General features: G+C 41.9%; 1 protein-coding gene across 3 annotated transcripts; it reads left to right on the top strand.

The window, feature by feature from the left end:
- The first annotated feature begins 732 nt into the window (after nt 1-732).
- On the top strand, nt 733-19,134 carry yrk (Yes-related kinase). Of its 3 annotated transcripts, none has more exons than XM_008290479.1 (13): nt 733-838; nt 8,948-8,991; nt 9,888-10,139; nt 10,509-10,611; nt 11,376-11,474; nt 11,654-11,757; nt 11,910-12,059; nt 14,060-14,215; nt 14,895-15,074; nt 16,019-16,095; nt 16,194-16,347; nt 16,505-16,636; nt 17,820-19,134. In XM_008290479.1, exons 3-13 carry the CDS (start codon nt 9,911-9,913, stop codon nt 18,026-18,028), a joined length of 1,593 nt encoding a protein of 530 aa, XP_008288701.1. In that variant the 5' UTR covers nt 733-838; nt 8,948-8,991; nt 9,888-9,910; the 3' UTR covers nt 18,029-19,134. The 3 variants fall into 3 exon arrangements, with proteins under 3 accessions (XP_008288701.1, XP_008288699.1, XP_008288700.1); XM_008290477.1 differs by lacking the exon at nt 14,060-14,215 and adding an exon at nt 13,163-13,327; XM_008290478.1 differs by lacking the exons at nt 733-838; nt 14,060-14,215 and adding exons at nt 1,867-2,832; nt 13,163-13,327.
- Nucleotides 19,135-20,721: the final 1,587 nt, after the last annotated feature.

Genomic DNA, 20,721 nt, shown 5'->3' with positions numbered 1-20,721 from the left:
AAAACCGGAGCACTGGTCTAGCGAGAAGTCAGAAGCAAAAGTTACATTAATAAACCACAAGATGGCGACACAGACTTTAACATTTGATCAGCCACCGGTTCATCATGTGGACTCGCTGTACAGCGATAGCGTAGCAGTACACTGGTGTTGTTTTCCAGAGTTACAGCTGAAATACACCTCAGATCACCTACACGCCAGGACAGTTTCACTCCCTGTTGCTGATTTCTTGATTTCGCCACAGTTGTATTTGCTTGCACGCGGATATCACACATCTCATTCAGTCTTCCTGTTGTTGAGTGAATGTGTCGCATCCAACCCTGCAACTGCACACCATCCAGACACTGAAAGCACAGACGGCACTACAGTCGGATTTCAGGCTGTGTGCGGGTTACACATCGCACAGATCCACATTACCACTTGCTTTTTTTTTTTTTGCGTACTTGGAAAAAACAAAAAACATCCAAAATCGGTAGTATGTGGGCTCCTATTACTTTATCCGCGCGAAAAAATAAACATATTTCTTGTTGGCTTGAGATTATAAGACAATATCTAGTCTCTGACAAAACAGTCCCCGTTTTGGGGGGCTAACAATTACACTCGTTATTTCTAAGAGATAAAAAAAAAGAAAAAAAGTCTTGTTAAATTAGATTGTTTTCATGTCCGCGCGCCTTCCTCTGGGTTGGACCTTACTGCGCGCGTGCAAGTCTTCCGGACGACTCGCGCGCGCTCGCTTCTCTCACTTTTTTGAGCAGCGCGCGCCTTTTCTCCGTGCGCCCCTCGAGCCGCCGGACAGCGCAGCCGCTCACCTCCGAGAACTCCCGGTGAACTTCTGTGTCAGGTACGTCTCCGTTCAGCGTTTTTATGACCGAAAACCTGCTGTAACTCCTCCGCCTCACGGTGTAGTCGTTTAAAATACTTTCTGTTTTTCGAGAACTGCCCGTTTCCCCAGCAAACTGCCGGAATATCGAGTAAAAATTGTAGTCAAAGGTACTTTTTAAAATGCTAGGCTGTTAAATACAGATTACCTCCAGACTTTTTACTGTTTTCTCGGTATGTGTGTAGGCATTTAACCGTGGTAGGTACAGACAAACTTAGATAATGTATCAGTACCAGGATGTTTACTTGCGTCTGTTTAATTACCCCGGTCTGTGCTGATTTTGGTTTGAGTGAAAATTGGGTAACTTCGGAGTTTCTGTTAAATAAAAGGAAGTCTGGCTAGTTGCCTGTGAGAACTTGTTCAAGTGTTCCTGTACCACTACTTCCACTCTTCGTGTTGGAGAAATTCCACAGAGGATGATGATATTTAGAACAGCCAATACTGCAATATTGAAAGAGTGGAATTCACCAGATAAGTTAGTCACAACTCCTTTGAAATGGGATCTTTTCCCAGCAAAGATTTAAGGCTTATCAGTTGTAAGGCTGTAGTAATGGAAAACTTAGCTTTTAATCAGAACAGGTCAAAGGGTAAAAACATTACTTATGGTGTCTGGATAGTCTTGAATTAAATGGATGTTTCTGTCACACTGTTCAACAAGCATCAGCTTATTCTGAACTCTTGATGTATCCGGCTGATGCAATTAATCCAGGAGGTTGATTTCTGGATCCCTGGTTTTGGTTTTACTTCCGATAATGATCTGTTTAAGGTCTATTACAGTGCGCTTACAAGTGCAGTATCTACACTGGTTCGTATATATGTGTGTGGAAGTTTAGACAGGAATGTTTTGATACATGGTCGTGTGTGTGTATCTGTGCCTAGCTGTGTATTATTTGTTTTACTATCATGCTGTTTTTAGTTGTACAGAACTGTGAATTTTTCACTACTAACCAAAGCAAATTTCCCTTTGGGGACAATAAAGTACATCTTATCTTATATTTGTGAAAGATAAATTCTCAAATTGTTATCTAGGCTCAAGGCCTCATGCCTCTGAGACTGTGTTAAATATTCCTTCATTAAATGTGACTGTGATTTATTTGGAACAGCTACAGGAAACCACCTTGAGGAAAAGGCCGAGCGGCCTGTTTCCTCAACGTCCATCCATCTGAGGCGTTTTTGTGGCTTAAACATGCCCTGATTGGTGTTTATTCCTTCTTTGTGATGGCTGTTGGCAGGTTACATAATCGCACCTTTAATTTCCGTAATCAAAATAAATATTTGATTCACGACACTGAAAAGTTTACTGAATGGCCATGAAGGAGTTGTCCTGGAGTTTTGAAGGTTGGATGGGAAAAGTGTGATTAGGCCGCCCAAGGCCGGACTCCATCAGTTCCTGTCTTTTGCCTCAGGGCTAGGCAGGAAGGAAGGGGGCGTGGGCATGTTTTTTAGGGTTAGAAATGGACATCATCACTCAGCTTTCCCAAGAAGCAGCTGAGGGTTGAGGCAGGTGAACGCTCATCCAAGGTGTGTCAACAAGGGTTTCTGCATGTTTACAGCCACGACATGACTTTAAGGAGTCGCTTCTTCTTCTTGTCGGTCCCACAGAAATAGGCCTTGAACCCCAGTGCAACTATTTAACCTCTGTTACTAACTACTGCGAGTAAACGCTCATGTACGGCCTCCAACCAGTCGGCTCGGTGCTCTCTATCTAGAGGATGTGATGACATCATGTGGAAACAGGACATCCCGATGACCGAGGCACCTTGCTTTTCCACTGCTCCCTTTCAGCCTTTCTGTTAGACTGCGTACTTGCTCTATGAGTGTGCGCTCTGAGGGTTCGGTGACAGCTTGCTTCCCATTGTCCTATCATTCCTGCCCCACTCACACTCTGCATCCTGTGGAGTTTCCTGCTGGTGAGGGAGAGCGTCAGGGAGAAACAGAGAAGTGAGACAGAAAAGGTAAGAAAAAACCCTGATGATCAGGAGTACGAGTGGAGAAAGTTCGAGCTCAGCACAAAACCAGTGTAAATTCCTGAAACACTACAGATGTGTATAGCCGTGTGTGTGTGTGTGTTGCTGCAGCGAGTTTTCCCGCTGGGAGCAGCTTATCTGCGGTCCACTGTGCAGGAAAGGGTGTGTCATTTGGATTTGGATGTTTGTGAGTGTGACGACGGTGATGGAGGGTGATGTTATTGTGATTTTGTAAGAATGCACTGAATGCGTGCAACTGGCTTTTGGGTCAGAATTTATATGCTTCCTTATATTGTTCAGAGTGGACAAAGCTGTGGAAAGTCAAGTGTTTGTACCGAGCATTTCCATGTTATATCTAACCTCCGCTACTATATTAAATCATTGCTTTTCAGAGTAAGATTTTAAAAACAAAAATGTATGATCAGTTTATGAAATATGATAAAATGGTAAAGATGAAGCTACCAAACCCGATATGAAGAAGTGAAATACAGCTCCAACTCAATCAACCATATCATTAAAGTACTGCTTGGCTTCATGTTAATCCATCCATAATAGAATCAGTTAATACACAAATATTTCACTGACTAGAGATTTTTGCATCCATGCATCATCTATGCACCACCTTATCCTCACTAGGGTCGCAGGGGGCTGGAGTCTATCCCAGCTGACTTAAGGTGAAGGCAGAGGACACCCTGGACAGGTCACCAGTCTATCACAGGACTATACTTAGAGACAGACAACCAAGCACACTCACATTCACACCTATGGACAATTTAGATTCACCATTTAACCTCAACATGTTTTTGGACTGTGTGGGAGGAAGCCAGAGAACCCACGCTGCACGGGGAGAACATGCAAACGCCACAAAGAAAGATCCCGGGTGTCCTCACCGGGATGCAAACCCGCGACCTTCTTGCTGTGGTCTTCTAGATCTCTCCAGAGATCTTTAGGAGTCACTGTGCCCATCTGCATAAAGCACGTTCAGAAAGTATTCTGACACCTTCCTTTTTTGCACACTTTATTGTGCAATTTACTTAAGTGGATAAAATTGACATTTTTGTCCATCAATCAAGTAGACAAACCAGATTCTTTAGTCTGATGAGACAAAACTCAAAGTATTATATCTGGTAAACAACAGGCACCACTCATCTCGATGGTGATAATATGGAAGTGCTTCTCAGTGAGACTGGTCAGAAGGGAGGGAAGGATGAATGCAGCCAAATACAAGGAGTCATTGAAGAAACAACCTGAGACTCTGCCACACCTTTCACCACAACAATGATCTGAGGCATACAGCCAAGACTTCACTGGGGTGGCTTTGGAACAAATCTCTGAGTATCATCGAGTGGCCCATCCAAACCTCCACACTTCTCTCCACATTATCTGTGGAGAGGGAGCTGAAGATCTCAGGTCACGGATGCTTCACATCCAGTCTATTGGAGCTTAACACGAGGTTAATGGGATAAACTGCCCAAATGAACGTGTACGAAGCTTGTAGAGACTTAATGAAGAAGACTCATAACTACAGTTGGTGGGCGTAAGTATTTTTGTTGAGTTTCAATTTTTTCATTTAGATTTTTTTTTTGGCCAGGAACTTGTACAAACATGTTTTCACTTTGTCATTATGAGATATATGAATGTAAATGTATGGAGGAAACTTCCAATTTCATCCATTTAAGAGTAAAGTGTGCAAGTCGTGGAAGGGTCTGAATCCTTCCTGAAGGTTTTTTTCACTTAGGAAACTTTATGTGTGTTTCATTGATAATACTAATTACTTTCACTTCATTAAATGTTGAATACACGACTTGGAGGGAAGTGACAGTTCAGTGTAAGTACTTCTGTTATTGGTTTTACTTAAAGGGCCGTTCACTAAATAAAAAAAAACAAAAAAAACAAATGCGGCTATGCTGTTTGGAGATATCCAAGATTTATACCTCCAACCCAGTCCAATAAAGATTAATTAAAATTAAATTATTAGGAGATAATGTTAAAAAAAATTCAGCAGGGACACTTTTCTCCAGAGATCGACAGTTTTTTTGGGGACAGTTTCTTTGGCAGCAAGTGAAATCCGTGAATTATATGACCGTATGTCTTCAAATGATGAAGCGTACATATTGGTATTCAGACGAAACATCCCATGAAAAATATCAAATGTCAAACGGGTGAAATCTTTCATATCTAAGAAAATAGCCCATTAGTCTGCAAAGTAAAAGGGCCTGTTGTTGCAGACAGACTTATCACATACCGACACCGCACAGCTCGCCACCAGAGGAAGCAGCTTCTGTTTCACAGAGTATTATAATTATTTCTTCTGTGTGTTTGCTTGTTGCTATAAAAATCTGCTGTGACATTCAGCAGCCAGTCAGTGACATGAAGTTTAGTTTCGACATAGCAACAAGAGAATTCAGTGGAAGTCGTATGATTGAAAAGCGATTGTATTCTTGGTATTTTTTTTTTTTTGCAAGAGCTTACATGGCAGTTAATGAAGAAATAATGTGTCTTCCATTTCGTTGTTGCATCATATAGCAGCAGGTCAACGTATTTAAGATAAGGTGAAAGGCAGTGTGTGTGTGTGTAGGACTGAAGAGACGTTTAATATGTTTATTTTTTTATGTTTAAATCTCTGTCCTAAGAATACTTTTAAACTTCCACCATCAAACCCAGGAGTGATTTCTTTCACCGTACCTCATTTTCACTGTTTGGTTTCAAGAGGCAAAGAGGAACTCAGACTGCACTTTACTTGTGCTGGTGTTCGGTGCTTACTCTGATTCTTTTTCCTCAAACAGAAAAGCAGCAACAAGTATGCAGGGTGCCAGTTTGACTGTGCAGCCCCTCACTTTACCACTCATCACCTATCTCCCCACACGCCCACACACTCACACTTTATACTAGTATCTCCAAAGTTTGCGTAAGATTGAAACATAAACCCAAGATGATATTACAAAGCACAGGCAAGGGTGAGGAGATACACACATGTGGGTTTGTGCTTAAGACTGCACCTTGACACATTCAGTACCAGCATGTAGGTGCAGAGTGTCATTCTTTAGACATTTCTGCGGGCTTTGCTTTGCGCTGTAGTGTGTTTTTGTTTTCGTGAAGGTGTTGTCTTAATGTACGAACACTTTCAGGTCAGCTGAATTATTGGTTGTTATTTGAGTTATCACAGCTTCTGTGTGCGGACAGGAAGACAGACGAGAGCGAGAATATCTGGTCAACAGGAACCCAATTGAGAACAATGACTTGTATGGCTGCCCTGCAAACACTCCCCAGTGTTTCTGTGTGTGTGTGTGAATACATATCTGTTATTGTATCAGTCTTGTCTGTGGTCATCTGCCAATCCTAGAAAAGCAGAAAAAAAACCCCAGATCAGCCAAAGGGCAGAAGAGAGATAAGGATGAAAGGGAAGAGGCGTCTTTCACGCCCTCTGTCACTTCTCCTTTATGTGGTTTATCAGAATGAGAAAGAAGTCAGCAGCTGATGGGTGGATAGAGAGAATATGAAAGGTTGTTGTTGGAGGGATGTGGGCACCGAGTGGAGAACGGCTACAACAGAGAGGGAAATGTGTCGGGGGAGTTTGTGGCACTGCAGCTGCTTCGACTGTGTCCATTTGTGTGTGTGTGTGTGTGTGGATGGACTCTGTCCTCAGTTTCCAGGAAAAGGGGGGAGCCATCAGAGGGGTGGACAGGAAACTCTAACAGGGCTAACTTCCTGCAGCTCTCATGATGGCCGGCCTGATAGTGAACGTGTGTGTGTGTGTGTGTGTGTGATTCCGCACATGTAAAGGTTTTGCGTATTTTGCTCTGAGTGATCAACAGACTGTTCTGGATGTAGCCCATAATAGCTTTTGTTGCTTTAAAGAGTGTGAGGAATTTCTAGGAATTTGTGCAGCTTGAACAGACCTGAAGCTGTTAACTGGAAGCTCTGCTGTTTTTTCATAATAAAACTTTTTTTTTTTTTTGTCCTTCGCTGCCATAACTTGTATTGTTCTTCCTCTGTGTGACTTCCCCCACATTCCTCAGTAGGTGGAGCGGCTGTGTCCAGGAGTTTGGTCAGTTTTAAAGGTTGTCAGTTTGAATCCCACGACTACCCAATTCTGAGTTTATCAGATTCACCTAACTGAACAGCCCCTCAGTATATCCAACCATTACAAATGTTCTAGCTCATGTAGACATTTTATGGTTATTTTGGTGTTTGTAGTCCTGTTTCGCTGTGTTGACTTATATTACCGAGTGTTTCTAATATTTTGTCCACCTCTTTGAAATCAAGGAGGTCAAACTACACATTTAAAACTACAACCTCTAACACATACACTGCATGTAAAAGATGGACATAGCCTTCAGTTCTGAAGAGCTAACGTGGAAGTCGTTTAAACTGTATTCTGTCTAACAGTCAGCAGGGGGCGACTCCTCTGGTTCTAAAAATAAGCCAGATTGCAAAGAAGTCTGAGAAAATGACCCTACTTCTCACTTGACTCTTTATCTCAGTAAACATTTTGCTCATGAGTTTATGATCTCAGTGAATAGTTTGAAGTCTCCTTCAAAACAGCATGATGTTCATTTTGTAAATTAAGGTCCCATTTAGAGGAAAACAGACAATAAAGCAATTTATTCTTTGGAGCGGGACTACCTTGACAAGTTGCTCGGGTTCAGATCCATTTATCGCTCATCGTGTCCGATTTCAAAAGACGAAGATGTCTATGACCAAATTCCAAACTTGAGGCTTCAGAGCGCTAGTCCACCAACCAACGGGATATGTCCAAATGGCTACGTCCATCGTTTATACACAGTCCATGCTCCAACGTGAGTGTTAAGTTGATTCTCAAGCTGCAGCTGAATATTGGTTTCACTTCTGGTTCATCTGCAAATTGCGTTCTGCATAAAAATGTCTAAAAATGTCACATAAAAACATAAAAACTAAACTCCCCCCGCGCATATCTAACGCCCAACATGACATCATCCCATTACTGATTTTGTTTAAGCAAAAAATTTTGTCTGCTGTAACACGTGACACAAATCATCACAAATGAAAAATACTTTATTTATCCCAGAAGGGAAATAGAAGCTGCAAGAGTTTTTTTTTTGCCGTTTTCGTTGTCACCAAAATAATCTCTTGAACTGTCCAGCACAGTTTCAACCAGCACAGATCATTGCTATCTTCACAAAGGGAGGATTTAATGTGACATAGTTGTATTATAACTGTAATATTGAAGGTGATCACAGATAAACAAATGAGATATGTGTTCATTTGTGAGCTTTAGATTTTGTTTCATTGCGTTATCTTTGGACAGGACTAGCAAGACTCTTAGGAGTACGTATTTAGATTCTCCTGAAGATAAAAAAAACAACTTGTAGATAAGGAAAGCTCATGTTTTTGACTGAACACGCGTCTCTGCACGCAATTGAAAATGTTTTACTGTCTGTTGTTTCCTCTAGTTGTGCTCTGCAGCGTTTGCTTTGTCAACATACGTTCTATTGAAACAATGTGGATTGCTTAAAAGTGGAAGTCCGGATTGCGTCCGTGTGCGCAGTACAACACAATGATCTTTGTGAAACACATTCCAGTTTGCCACCGATGGTCACTTTGTGTCAGTTACCCCTTACTAATGATGACATTTACAAACTTATTTCACCACAAGCTCAAACACCCACACACATACAGTTTGCATGCTCGCACGCACACACACACACACACACACACACACACANCTCAAACACCCACACACATACAGTTTGCATGCTCACACACACACACACACACACACACACACACACACACACACACACACACACACACACAGCTGTTGACCAGAGAGAGTGACTGAGTACCCTCTCGAAACAGCAAAGCAAAAAGGGAAGTGGCTAACCTCACATCTCTCTCTGTCTTTCCTTATCTGAGGCTGTCTCTGACTCAGTTTTTTTTTCTAACTTCTCTGTCTCCTCGCGTCTGCCTTCACGCTTCTCTTTATTCACGCTTTACCGCTCTTGAGCCTTTCTCTCACATTCTCCACCACCTTTTCCCTCTCCGGTTTTCTGCCACTCATCCTCTCTTTGCCCTGCTCTCTCATTCCAGCCCTTGTCACTCACTTCTTCCGTCTTTTTTCCAGTGGCGATGGTGATTGACAGATGATCTGACAGAGGAAGACATCAGGTGAGAAAAAGTTAACTTCTCTTTCCCGCCCTTCCTCCACCCCCTCTTCTTCTTCCTCCTCCTCCTCCTCCTCCTCCTCCTGCTCGAGGGAAGTTAAGTTTTTTTTATTTTTTATTTAAAGTTAGTTACTTCTCTCTTCACAGTTCTCTTTAGTTTTTTGACTCACTAGATGTTGATAACCTGTGTTGCTTTCACTTTCAGCCTGCTTGTGTTTGAAGTCTCGAGCTGCATTGACAGGCTTCAGGGGATTACTTTAAGTAACGCTAAAATTTACATAATTCTTACTCGCTGTGGTTGTTTTGTATTTTGTCTATATGTGGTGATCCTGCAGTTAATGAAATAGGAAAGTTGCCACTGTGAGTAAACACATGAATTTTATGTTGCATCTGTGGTGATATTGAGAGATATTTTGCTAAGTTTTAAAATAAAAAAAAATAAAAAAAAAACATTTGGTCAAAATTTTGGTCATAAGCGGCCTGGACTTGAGGCTTAATTTTTTTTTACAGAAAGCTTACAGGTTACATTTCAAGATATTATCAAATTGCATATTGGGAAATGTACGATACAACAGTGCTTCAGTATATTGTCATTTATTTCCTCTTTATATATGCGCATCCATGTATGTCACAGGAGAAGTTATACTGTAAATGTTGACTACACCAGTAAACGCACATCTGGCTACAGCTGTATTATCATATGTTAATTAGCACTGTGTGTGAATATGCATAGTGTTTCCATGAACCATACATTGGGTACAAAAAGCCTTTAGTACCCTGTGCACAGCTAGAATTTCTATTGAATAGGCTCAAGCAGCAATAAAGAGAAGAAAAATGGACTTTTAATGTAAAAAAAAAAAAAGTTGTGGCACGTTACTGTAACTCTGCTTTCTTTTGCAGACGCCGTCTCCGTGCTGGTTATTATGGGGTGTGCCTGTTGCAAGCAGAAGAAGTCTGCCAAAGCAGTAGCAGCAACATCAGCAGCAGTAGACGTTACAGATCTGTCTCCTAGCAACGCAGATGGAGGGTTGTCCACAGGCTTGACTGCGGGCCGTTACTGTCCTGACCCCACTCAGACCATCCCAGACTTCAACGTTGGCTTCCCCGCCAGCACCATCTTCCCCAACCCCGGCACACACCAGCGGTCTGGAGGTTGGTAGTGGGTGTGTGTGTGTGGACATGTGAGTGTGTGTGTGTGTGTGTGTGTGTGTGTGTGTGCTTGGACACGTGTGTGAGGCAAAAATGTTCTACAACATTGCAACATCAAATAGACACAAGGAGGCAAAAGTCAATATACTAATTAACAAGTACAGTTTTTCATTAATTAACAACAGGTCAAATTAAACTTCTCTCGCACTTCTTCAGTGAACTTTGTTTCTGTCATACAGTTTGTGTTTTCTTGCAAAGTCGGACTTGAGTCCGTCTCCCAACTAAAACATCTGAGACCAACCCCGGTGCATATAACTGGAAACTGATAATCTTCTTGTTGTGTGTTATTATTTTTTTTTATTGCATATGCAGGTGGTGGAGTCACTTTCTTTATAGCTTTGTATGACTATGACGCTCGTACTGAAGATGACCTCACTTTCCAGAAAGGAGAGAAGTTCCAAATCATCAACAACACGTGAGTCCAAATGCACACAGAAGTCACTGTTTTTTAATCACGTGTTTGTGGATGTTGATAGAAAAAAACATCCCTAATTGGATTGAAGTAACCAATAAGAATATATTTGTCATTCAAATTCACGACAATAAGCATCAGGAGCTGATAAATGAATTTTGATGTGATCTGTTAAATGTGTTAAATGTGTTAAATTAAATCAGTTATGACTTCCAAAAGGTAATTAATTTTGTTTGCATACATTAAATTCCACAGGCTGCAATTAAATGGCACCCATTAACACTGCAAACTGTCAGAGGTCTCAGTCGCTGCTGGCAATGTTGACAAGCCTGTGTTCTTTAAAAACATTTAGTCTTTTTTTTCCAGAAATCTGAAATGAATTTATATTTTGATGTTTGGGTTTGCAATCAGAGCCAACAGAGGTGTTTGGAGGTGTTGCTTTCACGCCAACAAAGTTCGCAGATGAGCTCCTTGTTTTCTTTCTAGTCTTGGCTTCTTTTTCGTCTGCCGCTAAGTTTTATGAAAATCAGGTTGCTAAAAAAGCTGCTATATTTCCCTTAAGAGATCATGTCATCTGCACTTTTCATTTAAATTATTCTGGCTAAATTAGAAGTAAGAAACTTGAAGCATTTTTAACACCATTGTAACAGACCAAACTGTGGGCTGACTGTGCCATCTGTCACAACTAACCACAGCTGCCCCACATGTATGTGATGTCGTGCATCTGTACAAGTACAAATATGGGTGTTTTGTGTGTGTTTTTGTAGAGAGGGCGACTGGTGGGAAGCTCGCTCTTTGCACACTGACAAGACAGGTTACATCCCCTCCAACTACGTAGCCCCTGTTGACTCCATACAAGCCGAGGAGTGAGTGCACACACACACAAACACACACACACACATAGTGACACCGTGTTTGCCAGAGTATAAGGACTGATAGTTTACGCTGTAAGATTGTCTCAGTGATTGACATTTAGTCTGAAGGCAGAGGTCAAGTGAGGTGTGCTGTTGCTGCAGTGACCCATGTGGTGTTGTCATGGTGACAGGTGGTATTTTGGGAAGATGGGGAGGAAGGATGCGGAGAGACAGCTGCTGGGTCATGGCAACCAGAGGGGAACTTTCCTCATACGAGAGAGCGAGACCACCAAGGGTGAGGAGACCACACACTCAAACACGCACTCGTGGTATTAAATGAGGCTAGCTGCTCTGAATATGTAAAAGCTTTGTCTCGATCTGTCACGTCAACCCACTTTGTGCTTTCCTCTCCTCGTTCCCCTACTTCCCCCCGATCTCTCTTTACAGGCGCTTACTCTCTGTCCATCCGCGACTGGGACGACAACAAGGGAGACCACGTCAAACATTATAAGATTCGCAAACTAGACAACGGTGGCTACTACATCACCACCAGGTCACAGTTTGAAACTGTGCAGCAGCTTGTACAGCACTACACAGGTAACACACATAAACCACAAGGACACATTTTCATCCATTTTTTTTTTCTGCCTTTCTTTCACGGTGAAGTATCCTCATGCTGCAAAGCTCCTGTTTCCATGGCTTCAGTTGTAAATTTCCTTTGATTCTTTGCATATTCTTACACCAAATTATTTAAATCTCATTCTGTTTGCACTTGTATACATAATTACACTATTAGCAGTGCTACAAAGTAAGTACATTAACTGAAGGGCTTTACATGTGCAGCGCTGTCATATTTGTACTTACTTCCTTGAGTATTTGTGTTTGATGCTGGTTTAGACTTCTCTGCATACTAAAAGAAAAAAATATATTTTTTAACTTTGCAGATTTAAATTTCACTTTTAAATAAGTGCTTATAAAATATCACCTTGTGTAAAAAAGTACCCAGCAGTATGTTGTAAAGTCATCAAAGGGAGCTCTACGTTGAACACTGAAATTCTACATACAGGTTAATGCATCAAAAACAATGATCTACCGATGGACTAAAAATAAAATACAAAATTCTAAGCACGTATGGTTGTGGCCTCGTGAGAAGCTTTATTTTTGGTCTTTAAAATACATTTTCATCATAACAGACGGCGTTTGCGTTCTTACATAAGTAGATCATGTAATGTGTCGTCTTTACATTGTGGTAAAGTAGCGAAGAGCTTTGAAAACTCTGTTACAGCTGGCCAGCAGTGACTTTTAAGCTTAATTTAGAAGTTTGTGTGAGAAAAACTGTTCACACCCTCCACTTCCTCTGCTCTCTGTCAATGTTAATCTGCCCCCTAGTGGCTGGTACTGATATCACATTCTGCAGTGTGTGATCATCAACCTCAGAGACCTGGCAGCATGTATCATATGGGTTCTCTTATTGACTGTGGTTTTCCTGTATTGCCTTTTTTTGTATCTGCTCAGACTGTGTGTTTCTGTCTGCTGCGCTGAATGTCCTCGTGTGTTTGTTCTTTAGTTTTTGGTTAACTTGTCAATTGCATAAGCACATAAGCAACCTGTCTTGTCCTTTCTTTATCTCTGCACTTGTTCTGTTTTCTTTTCTTCTTGTTTCCTCTTTTTGCCTGTCTGTTTGCATCTCTCTCTCTCAGAGAGAGCGGCAGGACTGTGCTGCCGTTTGATTGGCAGCTGTAAGCGGGGCATGCCTAAGCTGGCCGACTTATCAGTGAAGACCAAGGATATGTGGGAGATTCCCCGTGAATCTCTCCAGCTGATTAAGAAACTGGGAAACGGCCAGTTCGGAGAAGTCTGGATGGGTAGGACCGGTGGGGCTGTGTTTGAGGGAGAGGAGGTAACAGCCGAAGCACACCTGAATAAAACAATATTTAAGCAGCAGCAGCAGCAGCAGCAGGTACATATAATACGTTTGAGCGTTGGTTGAGTTTGAAGAACATCAGTAAACATTTCTAGTGTGAAGACCTTACAAACAAAGACTGTAAAGCTCTGTGATCTGTCTTTGTTGTCTGCCTATGCTTGCAACAAATATACCTTGGGATCAGACCACACAGACACAGAAAATAAAGAAGTTCTCTGCACCAGATTCTTTAAAAAAAAAAAAAAAAAAGTAAGAAAAATCCCATAGAGTCTGCTGTTATAATTACTGTGATCTGTCTTTGTTGTCTGCCTATGCTTGCAACAAATATACCTTGGGATCAGACCACACAGACACAGAAAATAAAGAAGTTCTCTGCACCAGATTCTTTAAAAAAAAAAAAAAAAAAAAGTAAGAAAAATCCCATAGAGTCTGCTGTTAATTACTGAAATGTTTTTTTTTTACATCCAGGTGTGCAGAGCTGCTCCCTTCCTCCCCCATGATTGCATGTGCATGTTTCATCATCTCAATGCACCTCTTTGTCACCCCCCCACCCATCTTTCTTTCATCTTTCCACCCATTACTACACTCCTTTTCTCCATTCTCAATCACCCATTCCTCTCCTCCCTAACCCTCATCTCAACCATCTTTGGCACCTACCCTCTCCCCCTCGTAGGCTCTAATGACGGCCTGTGTCATTACCTGACAAAGGCCTGTCCCAACAGCACCCCGCTCACCATGGGTCTTGGGCGAGACGCCTGGGAGGTCTCAAGGGAAACGCTGTCCATGCAAACGAAGCTTGGACAGGGCTGCTTTGGGGACGTATGGATGGGTGAGACTGATACCGCCAACCTCTGACACCTGCTACAGGCTTAGAGGGAAAACTGTCTGTCTAGCATTGTCCTTTGCAGCGTCTGTTACTGTCCTGTGGCAAAGATTGTTGGTAATGCTCAGTGTCTGGCTGTGGATGGCCATTTATGTCAGTTTATGTAAGCAAATTTTTTCACATATTAGCTGGTATTTCCCACAGGATGTTTTTGCAATTACACCTATGACCAATTTCTGTCAAAGCTGTCATACAATTTCCCTGACTGAATCCGAGTGTGTTGGGTTTCTGAGCCGTGCAGAGTTTCTCCCCGAGGCCAGCCGCGCTCTGTGCCTGTCCATGTAACTCAGGTGCTGTTGGTGTTGATGTAAGACCAGAAACCTCCCCCACCTCCCAGACCCTCCTAACCTCACCTTGTCATGTCATGCATGCTCTCCAAACTAACAGTCATATGCACCCACCAGAAGTGTGACCACATGTGTTTGTTTGTTACAGCCGTCATGTTGTGCATTGTTTTGTATGTGTGGGTGTTTCCATCTACGTAGCGTATCACTCTGTGTATATGCAGCCATCACTATGACAGAAAAGGTGTGCGTGCTTGTGTAGTAAGTGTGTGTGTGCGTCCGTGTGTGTGTGTGTGTTCATGCTCCGTGCGTGCATTAACATCCGCTTGTCTGTATGCCAGGCATGTGGAACGGCACCACCAAGGTAGCGGTGAAGACTCTGAAGCCAGGAACCATGTCCCCCGAGGCCTTCCTGGAGGAGGCTCAGATCATGAAGAGACTCCGTCATGACAAGTTGGTGCAGCTCTACGCCGTTGTGTCTGAGGAGCCCATTTACATTATTACTGAGTTCATGAGCCAAGGTATCAGGCTGAGTAAACTGTCACGACTCTGACGTACTGTAGATATGAACTGCTGCCCTTACAGGAGGAAGTGAAAGCCTCACTGATGCTTAACTTCTAAATTGAATGCTGCAGAAATTGGAAAAAAAATCAAAAGCATTCATACCACCGCTAAGGGTACACAATCTCTCAATTTGCCATAGTAATACTTTAATAGATCAAAAGTAATAAATGTATAATAGAAATGTTATAAATAAGAAAATATGTGTAGATTTTTTTATAAATCTGCACTTGGAATGCATTAAAATATGAATTGTAACAATCAGAGGGCACGTAGTAGATTTCTTTAATTTACGTGAGTGCAGTAGTTCATGAGAAAATAATAGGGTGCTTCTGAAAATGCTCAATTCTCAGAAGCACTCTTTCTTGTAAAGAAACCTTTCCAATAAATAAATAAATCCTGTGTCTGGATCTGTACCAAAAATATTCACTTCTAAATTGGCCACTGTCCTAACTGTCATCCATCTTATTAAATGACATTTTTGAGGTATCCTTCTCAGCATCCACACTAGCAAACAGGGGTAAAACATAAACTGTCAACGCTGAAGACATTTACTCAACACATTAAAAATTTGGCAGAAGGGTGGTGATCAGGGAGACGTTTTGTAATGTGGAAGACTCTTTGGTTCTCTGAGCATGACATTTGACTTGCCCGTGGAGATGGCCTCGGGGCAGGCAAAATATTGCTTCAACATTCACTAAAAACTATAAAGACTTAGGCAAAAGTTGAAACTGAAATGTGTTTGTGCAGAGGAGATTACGAAAATGTGTCACAGTTTGAATGTACAAGCACCTAGCTCGGTGCATGTTTCATGATGTACAGTTTTCGACACAGCAGAAAATGCGTTTGCCGCAGTGGGCATAAGGGACTGTCATGATCATACCTGTCGCTCTTTCTTTTTCAGGAAGTTTGCTGGACTTCTTAAAAGATGGAGAGGGGCAGAGCCTGAAGCTGCCTCAGCTGGTGGACATGGCTGCACAGGTGAGTTAAAGACAGACACAAACACAATGTGACAGATTTAAAGGAAGCTTGTAATTCCGCTACAGCACTGAACGCTTTTTGTCTCCGTGGGTGTGCAGATTGCGGCTGGAATGGCGTACATCGAGCGCATGAACTATATCCATCGTGACCTGCGAGCAGCCAACATCCTTGTTGGAGACAATCTGGTGTGCAAGATCGCTGACTTCGGCCTGGCTCGGCTCATTGAGGACAACGAGTACACAGCCAGACAAGGTAGGAGGATGTCATGTTAAGTGTGTATATGAGGAGTGCCACGCTTGCACAGTGCTATGATTAAAGGTGTCTACTTCTGCTTCCATGCCTATATTTTTATACATAACCTATTCTAATTACATGATTATGAATCTTCACTGTGTTGCCATGGTTTCAGGGGCAAAGTTTCCCATTAAGTGGACGGCTCCAGAAGCCGCACTGTATGGACGCTTCACCATCAAGTCCGACGTCTGGAGCTTTGGCATCCTACTAACTGAACTCATCACTAAGGGACGTGTGCCGTATCCAGGTACGAGATAATACTCTGCTTGTTCTGTAATTTTCACCAGTTCATCATCGCTGGCTGGAAATTCTCCGCACATTTCCACCTTCATTCCTATATAGCAACTATCTGTAAAAGTAGTTGCCGATGACAGAGGCTTGGGGAGCTGGCTTACATTTTCACACCAAACAAACCTCATTACAGCGCTGTTGGTCACTGAACAGCTCCACTGGAGACTTCATGGCTTAAGCACCTTGCTCAATAGAGCATCACGAGTAAATGGAGAAAGAGGGGTGACTCTTTCTTAAGCACCTGCCACCCCGCTGTGTAAATTAGCATGCAGATCATGCCGTTTCCTGGTTTTACTGCACTCTATGTCCTTTAGCACTTATTTCTATGGGTGCAATAAATTACACATTTCTTTCACTTGCAGGCTATTATTGATACACTAACAAAATTGCTGATTTAAAGAAAATATATTGATCAAAAAGATTAAATGGTAATTTTAAGTTTTCTATGGCACTTATGTTGTACTGTTCCTTTACTCCAGACATTTTACATTATGAACTATTGACTGTCTTCCAGAGATTAAAAGTCTCTTTTACACGGCAGTCATGGCCAATTTAGCAGTGCCATCTTGTTATAGCACATATTACACAGATTTATTGTGAATTAGATAAAATACGAAAAGAATAATCAGAATTCACAGAAGGTCAGAAGAGTAATGTGAGACTGGTCAAATGGCAGCAATATGCATACCTTCGTAAATTGTATAAAATCAGGGATGCAGTGATTTAAGGATAAATACAGAAAATGTCATAAATTAAACACAGACAGCCCTTTTTGTCAGACCTGTTACAAGTTCATAGCTGTTTTATAGTTTGCTGAAGCCACAAGTATTTAAACTCCTTACATTTACTTGCGCAATTATTTTGAAAATATTCTAAGCTTAAAGCCCTTTATAATGCAGCTAATGAATATAACACATATATTTGTTTGTTTGAATTATTTACATGTTTAGCCCAGATTTCCGTGCTGTATTTTTAACGTAATACTGACGGTGACGCAATCAGCTCAAATGTTCCCACCACTCCTGCTTTGATAATGTTTTAGTCTTGTCATCTTTGTCTCTATAACCAGAGTGTCTTTAATCAACCTTTGCTCTTCCTCTGCCACATCCGCATCCTCCCTCTCTGCTCCGTCCCTTTAGGCATGAACAACCGTGAGGTGCTGGAGCAGGTGGAGAGGGGCTATCGGATGCCCTGCGCCCCGGGCTGCCCCGCCTCGCTCCATGAACTGATGGTGCAGTGCTGGAGGCGGGAGGCCGACGAGAGGCACACCTTTGAGTACCTCCAGTCCTTCCTGGAGGATTACTTCACCGCCACGGAGCCGCAGTATCAGCCTGGAGAAAACCTGTGACCACACAGGCGTAGAACAGACATGGAGCAATAAATGGACAGAGACAGACGTAGGCGCATGCATACAAATACACCAACAGGCATGTCATAGTACATATACATGCGTTCGGTGTATTTGATGCGCAAATATAAAGATACATATCATTTCCTTGTTTAACTGTTTAAAGACACTTTGATCCCCGATCGCCATAGCCCGTTCAGGACAGACCCGTTCACCGCGTTGAAGAGCAGATTCGGAGCTCTTCTGGTCAGGCCTTGCAGTAATGTTGCTTTACTCTGTAACCATGACAACAAGGAACTGAAAGAAGATGTAGATGGTTGTGTTGGGGTGGGGGGAAGTCGAGTGGGTACATGATCTGTTCAGCTGCCATATATGTTCAGGTCCTTTGATTTCTCTTTTTCAGAAGAGCATTTTAGTGGATCAACTGTTTGCCGGAGATAAATGTGACGATACAGAGAGGCTCGCAGGTGCGACAGGTTATCAGACGACATTTTAAATACAGTCTTTAAAAACTGTCAATGAACCCCGTGAACCTGTGTGGTAACTGACTAGATTATGTACAGACACAGGCACTTCTTTTTCAGGTTTGAGAAGATTCACACTTCTGCAATAGCCGAACAGAGGTCTGTTTTCTTCTTCTTCATAGTAGTTAGGGGAAAAAAAAAAAATGCTGTTGAACCGATACCACATCCATGTCTGTCTCCTTCAATGTTTCCACCAACATGTGCCTTAATGTGGTCAAATTGAAGACTGTTTTAGATGAAGTAACTTTAATACTGTGTTAGGAAAATCTAAGAGATAATAAGGAATTTGTTTTATTTGTGTGATATTTTCTATGACAATTTTGTATGAATTGTCTCTTTTGTTGTTTTAATTTAACTCAGATATATCTGTGCATCACAAAGCATTCCATATCTAGTTAGCATGTATGCAGTTTTCATCCATTGGGAGGGCAAGCCGAAATGTCACACATAAAGGGGGAAAGATAAATGTGGCCTGTGGAAGGATAGTGTTTTAAATGAAGTTTTGTGACAAGAATGTAACCTTCGTGTTGAGATTCTCCTGTCATGTCATTGTAATAAAGATCAGATATCTTTTCCAGGGTACGACACGTCTCTAAATATGTGTGTATTTGGGCATTTACATTGTCACAGCATTGATTTTAAAGTTTTGTGATGTGCAGCGGTCGAATGTAACTAGGTAAAGATAATGGTAATTATTTGCACAACCAACCTTAAATACAAATGAGTTCTTACATCTTTTGTTCCCCCATCTTGGCAGATTATGCCTTTGACCAAGTGGAAGCAACTTCAACTCACTGAACAATGGGTGCTTTCTCTTTGTGACTCTGACTTTGTAGGTCATTTAGATTTGTGCCTGCAATTTCGCTGCACATTCTAACAATTCCTTCTAACCTGTTTCTGTTTTTCAAAGAAAGAGCCCCAAACCAGCAAATAAAAGAGAAGGTTAAAACTGACTCAGTAAAACAAGAATAAATCATTCTTATAAAAATCACGTCAACATTAAAACTTCAGAGCTTCGGATAAAAGCGTAAGCGCTGATGGGCCTTTGCACCAACTACCAGTGTAGTTGGTGCAAAGGTTGACTTATTGATTATTGTCCCCAGATACCTGTACTTGTACCAAAAGAACAAATAGGAACAGCTTGTTTTTTCCCCCCCCTGAAGTCAATTATCATTTCCTACTTTGTTTTTCTCAAGTGCTGTACTTAAGTGCAATTTTGATGCACCAAGGTATTTTGATAATATATTTCAGAATTATTGTATGTTTATTTCACTGCATCAGTTAATTAGCTATGCTAATATTTTGCAGTGTAATTTAAATAACAAAAATAATAATAATCAAATGTGATCAATGCACAAAACCTGATACACCGATATAAAACTGAGGGAACATATTGTATTACCTCCAGTACAGAGCTGCTTGTACTTGAATGTGATTTTGAAAGCAAGACACGAAACTGTTTTTATTTCTTCTGAATACTTGCTTGATTTAAATATATATGCATGTATAAATCTATATGAAAGAAACGACTCGTTCCACTAAATACCAAAGACATGTTATCATAGAAAAAAGACATATTGAACTGATTTATCTTTTTAAATAGGGCAGATTTTCTTTCTTCTATGTTGTTTTCAGAATTATAAAACATCGCTTTACATTTGTAACTGTTTCAGCAATCCCAGGTGAGTATTCCCTGCCTTTACATTTGCCCTCCGTCGAAATTCACGATCTCTCGCGCTTTCTGCCTTTAGAAAACTACCGCTCCCATAGTTCCAGAGGTGCAAAGTGAAGCCAGCTACGGGTGCCCGGATGGCTTTGACAGTCAGGCACGTTGGAGAGGCACAACGGAGACTGGGGCGCACGAGAGACAGAGAGCTGGAATTGCAGAGGCAGAGACGCACGGGCGCACGGTCGATTTTCGCCTCCCGCATACTGGGGAGTCCCGCGCCTGTCACCAAAACCGGAGCACCGGGCTCGAGTGCCGTTGTGTCAGCGCCTTAACTGAGCAGAAAACTGTCAAGCAACGTCCCTGCTTCTTATTTTTAAAAGCTTTTTCGTTTTTTTCCTCTTTGCTTTCCCATCTTTTGTGGGTGCAGATATTGATGTGAGCCAGAGGAGCGGTTTTCTCCCGTTGACGGTGGCGCGCGACGGCGGGAGGAGACAGCGCTT

This window comes from Stegastes partitus, unplaced genomic scaffold (assembly GCF_000690725.1).
Source record: "Stegastes partitus isolate 25-593 unplaced genomic scaffold, Stegastes_partitus-1.0.2 Scaffold676, whole genome shotgun sequence".
Taxonomy (NCBI): domain Eukaryota; kingdom Metazoa; phylum Chordata; class Actinopteri; family Pomacentridae; genus Stegastes; species Stegastes partitus.
This window is presented reverse-complemented; position numbering and strand designations above follow the sequence as displayed.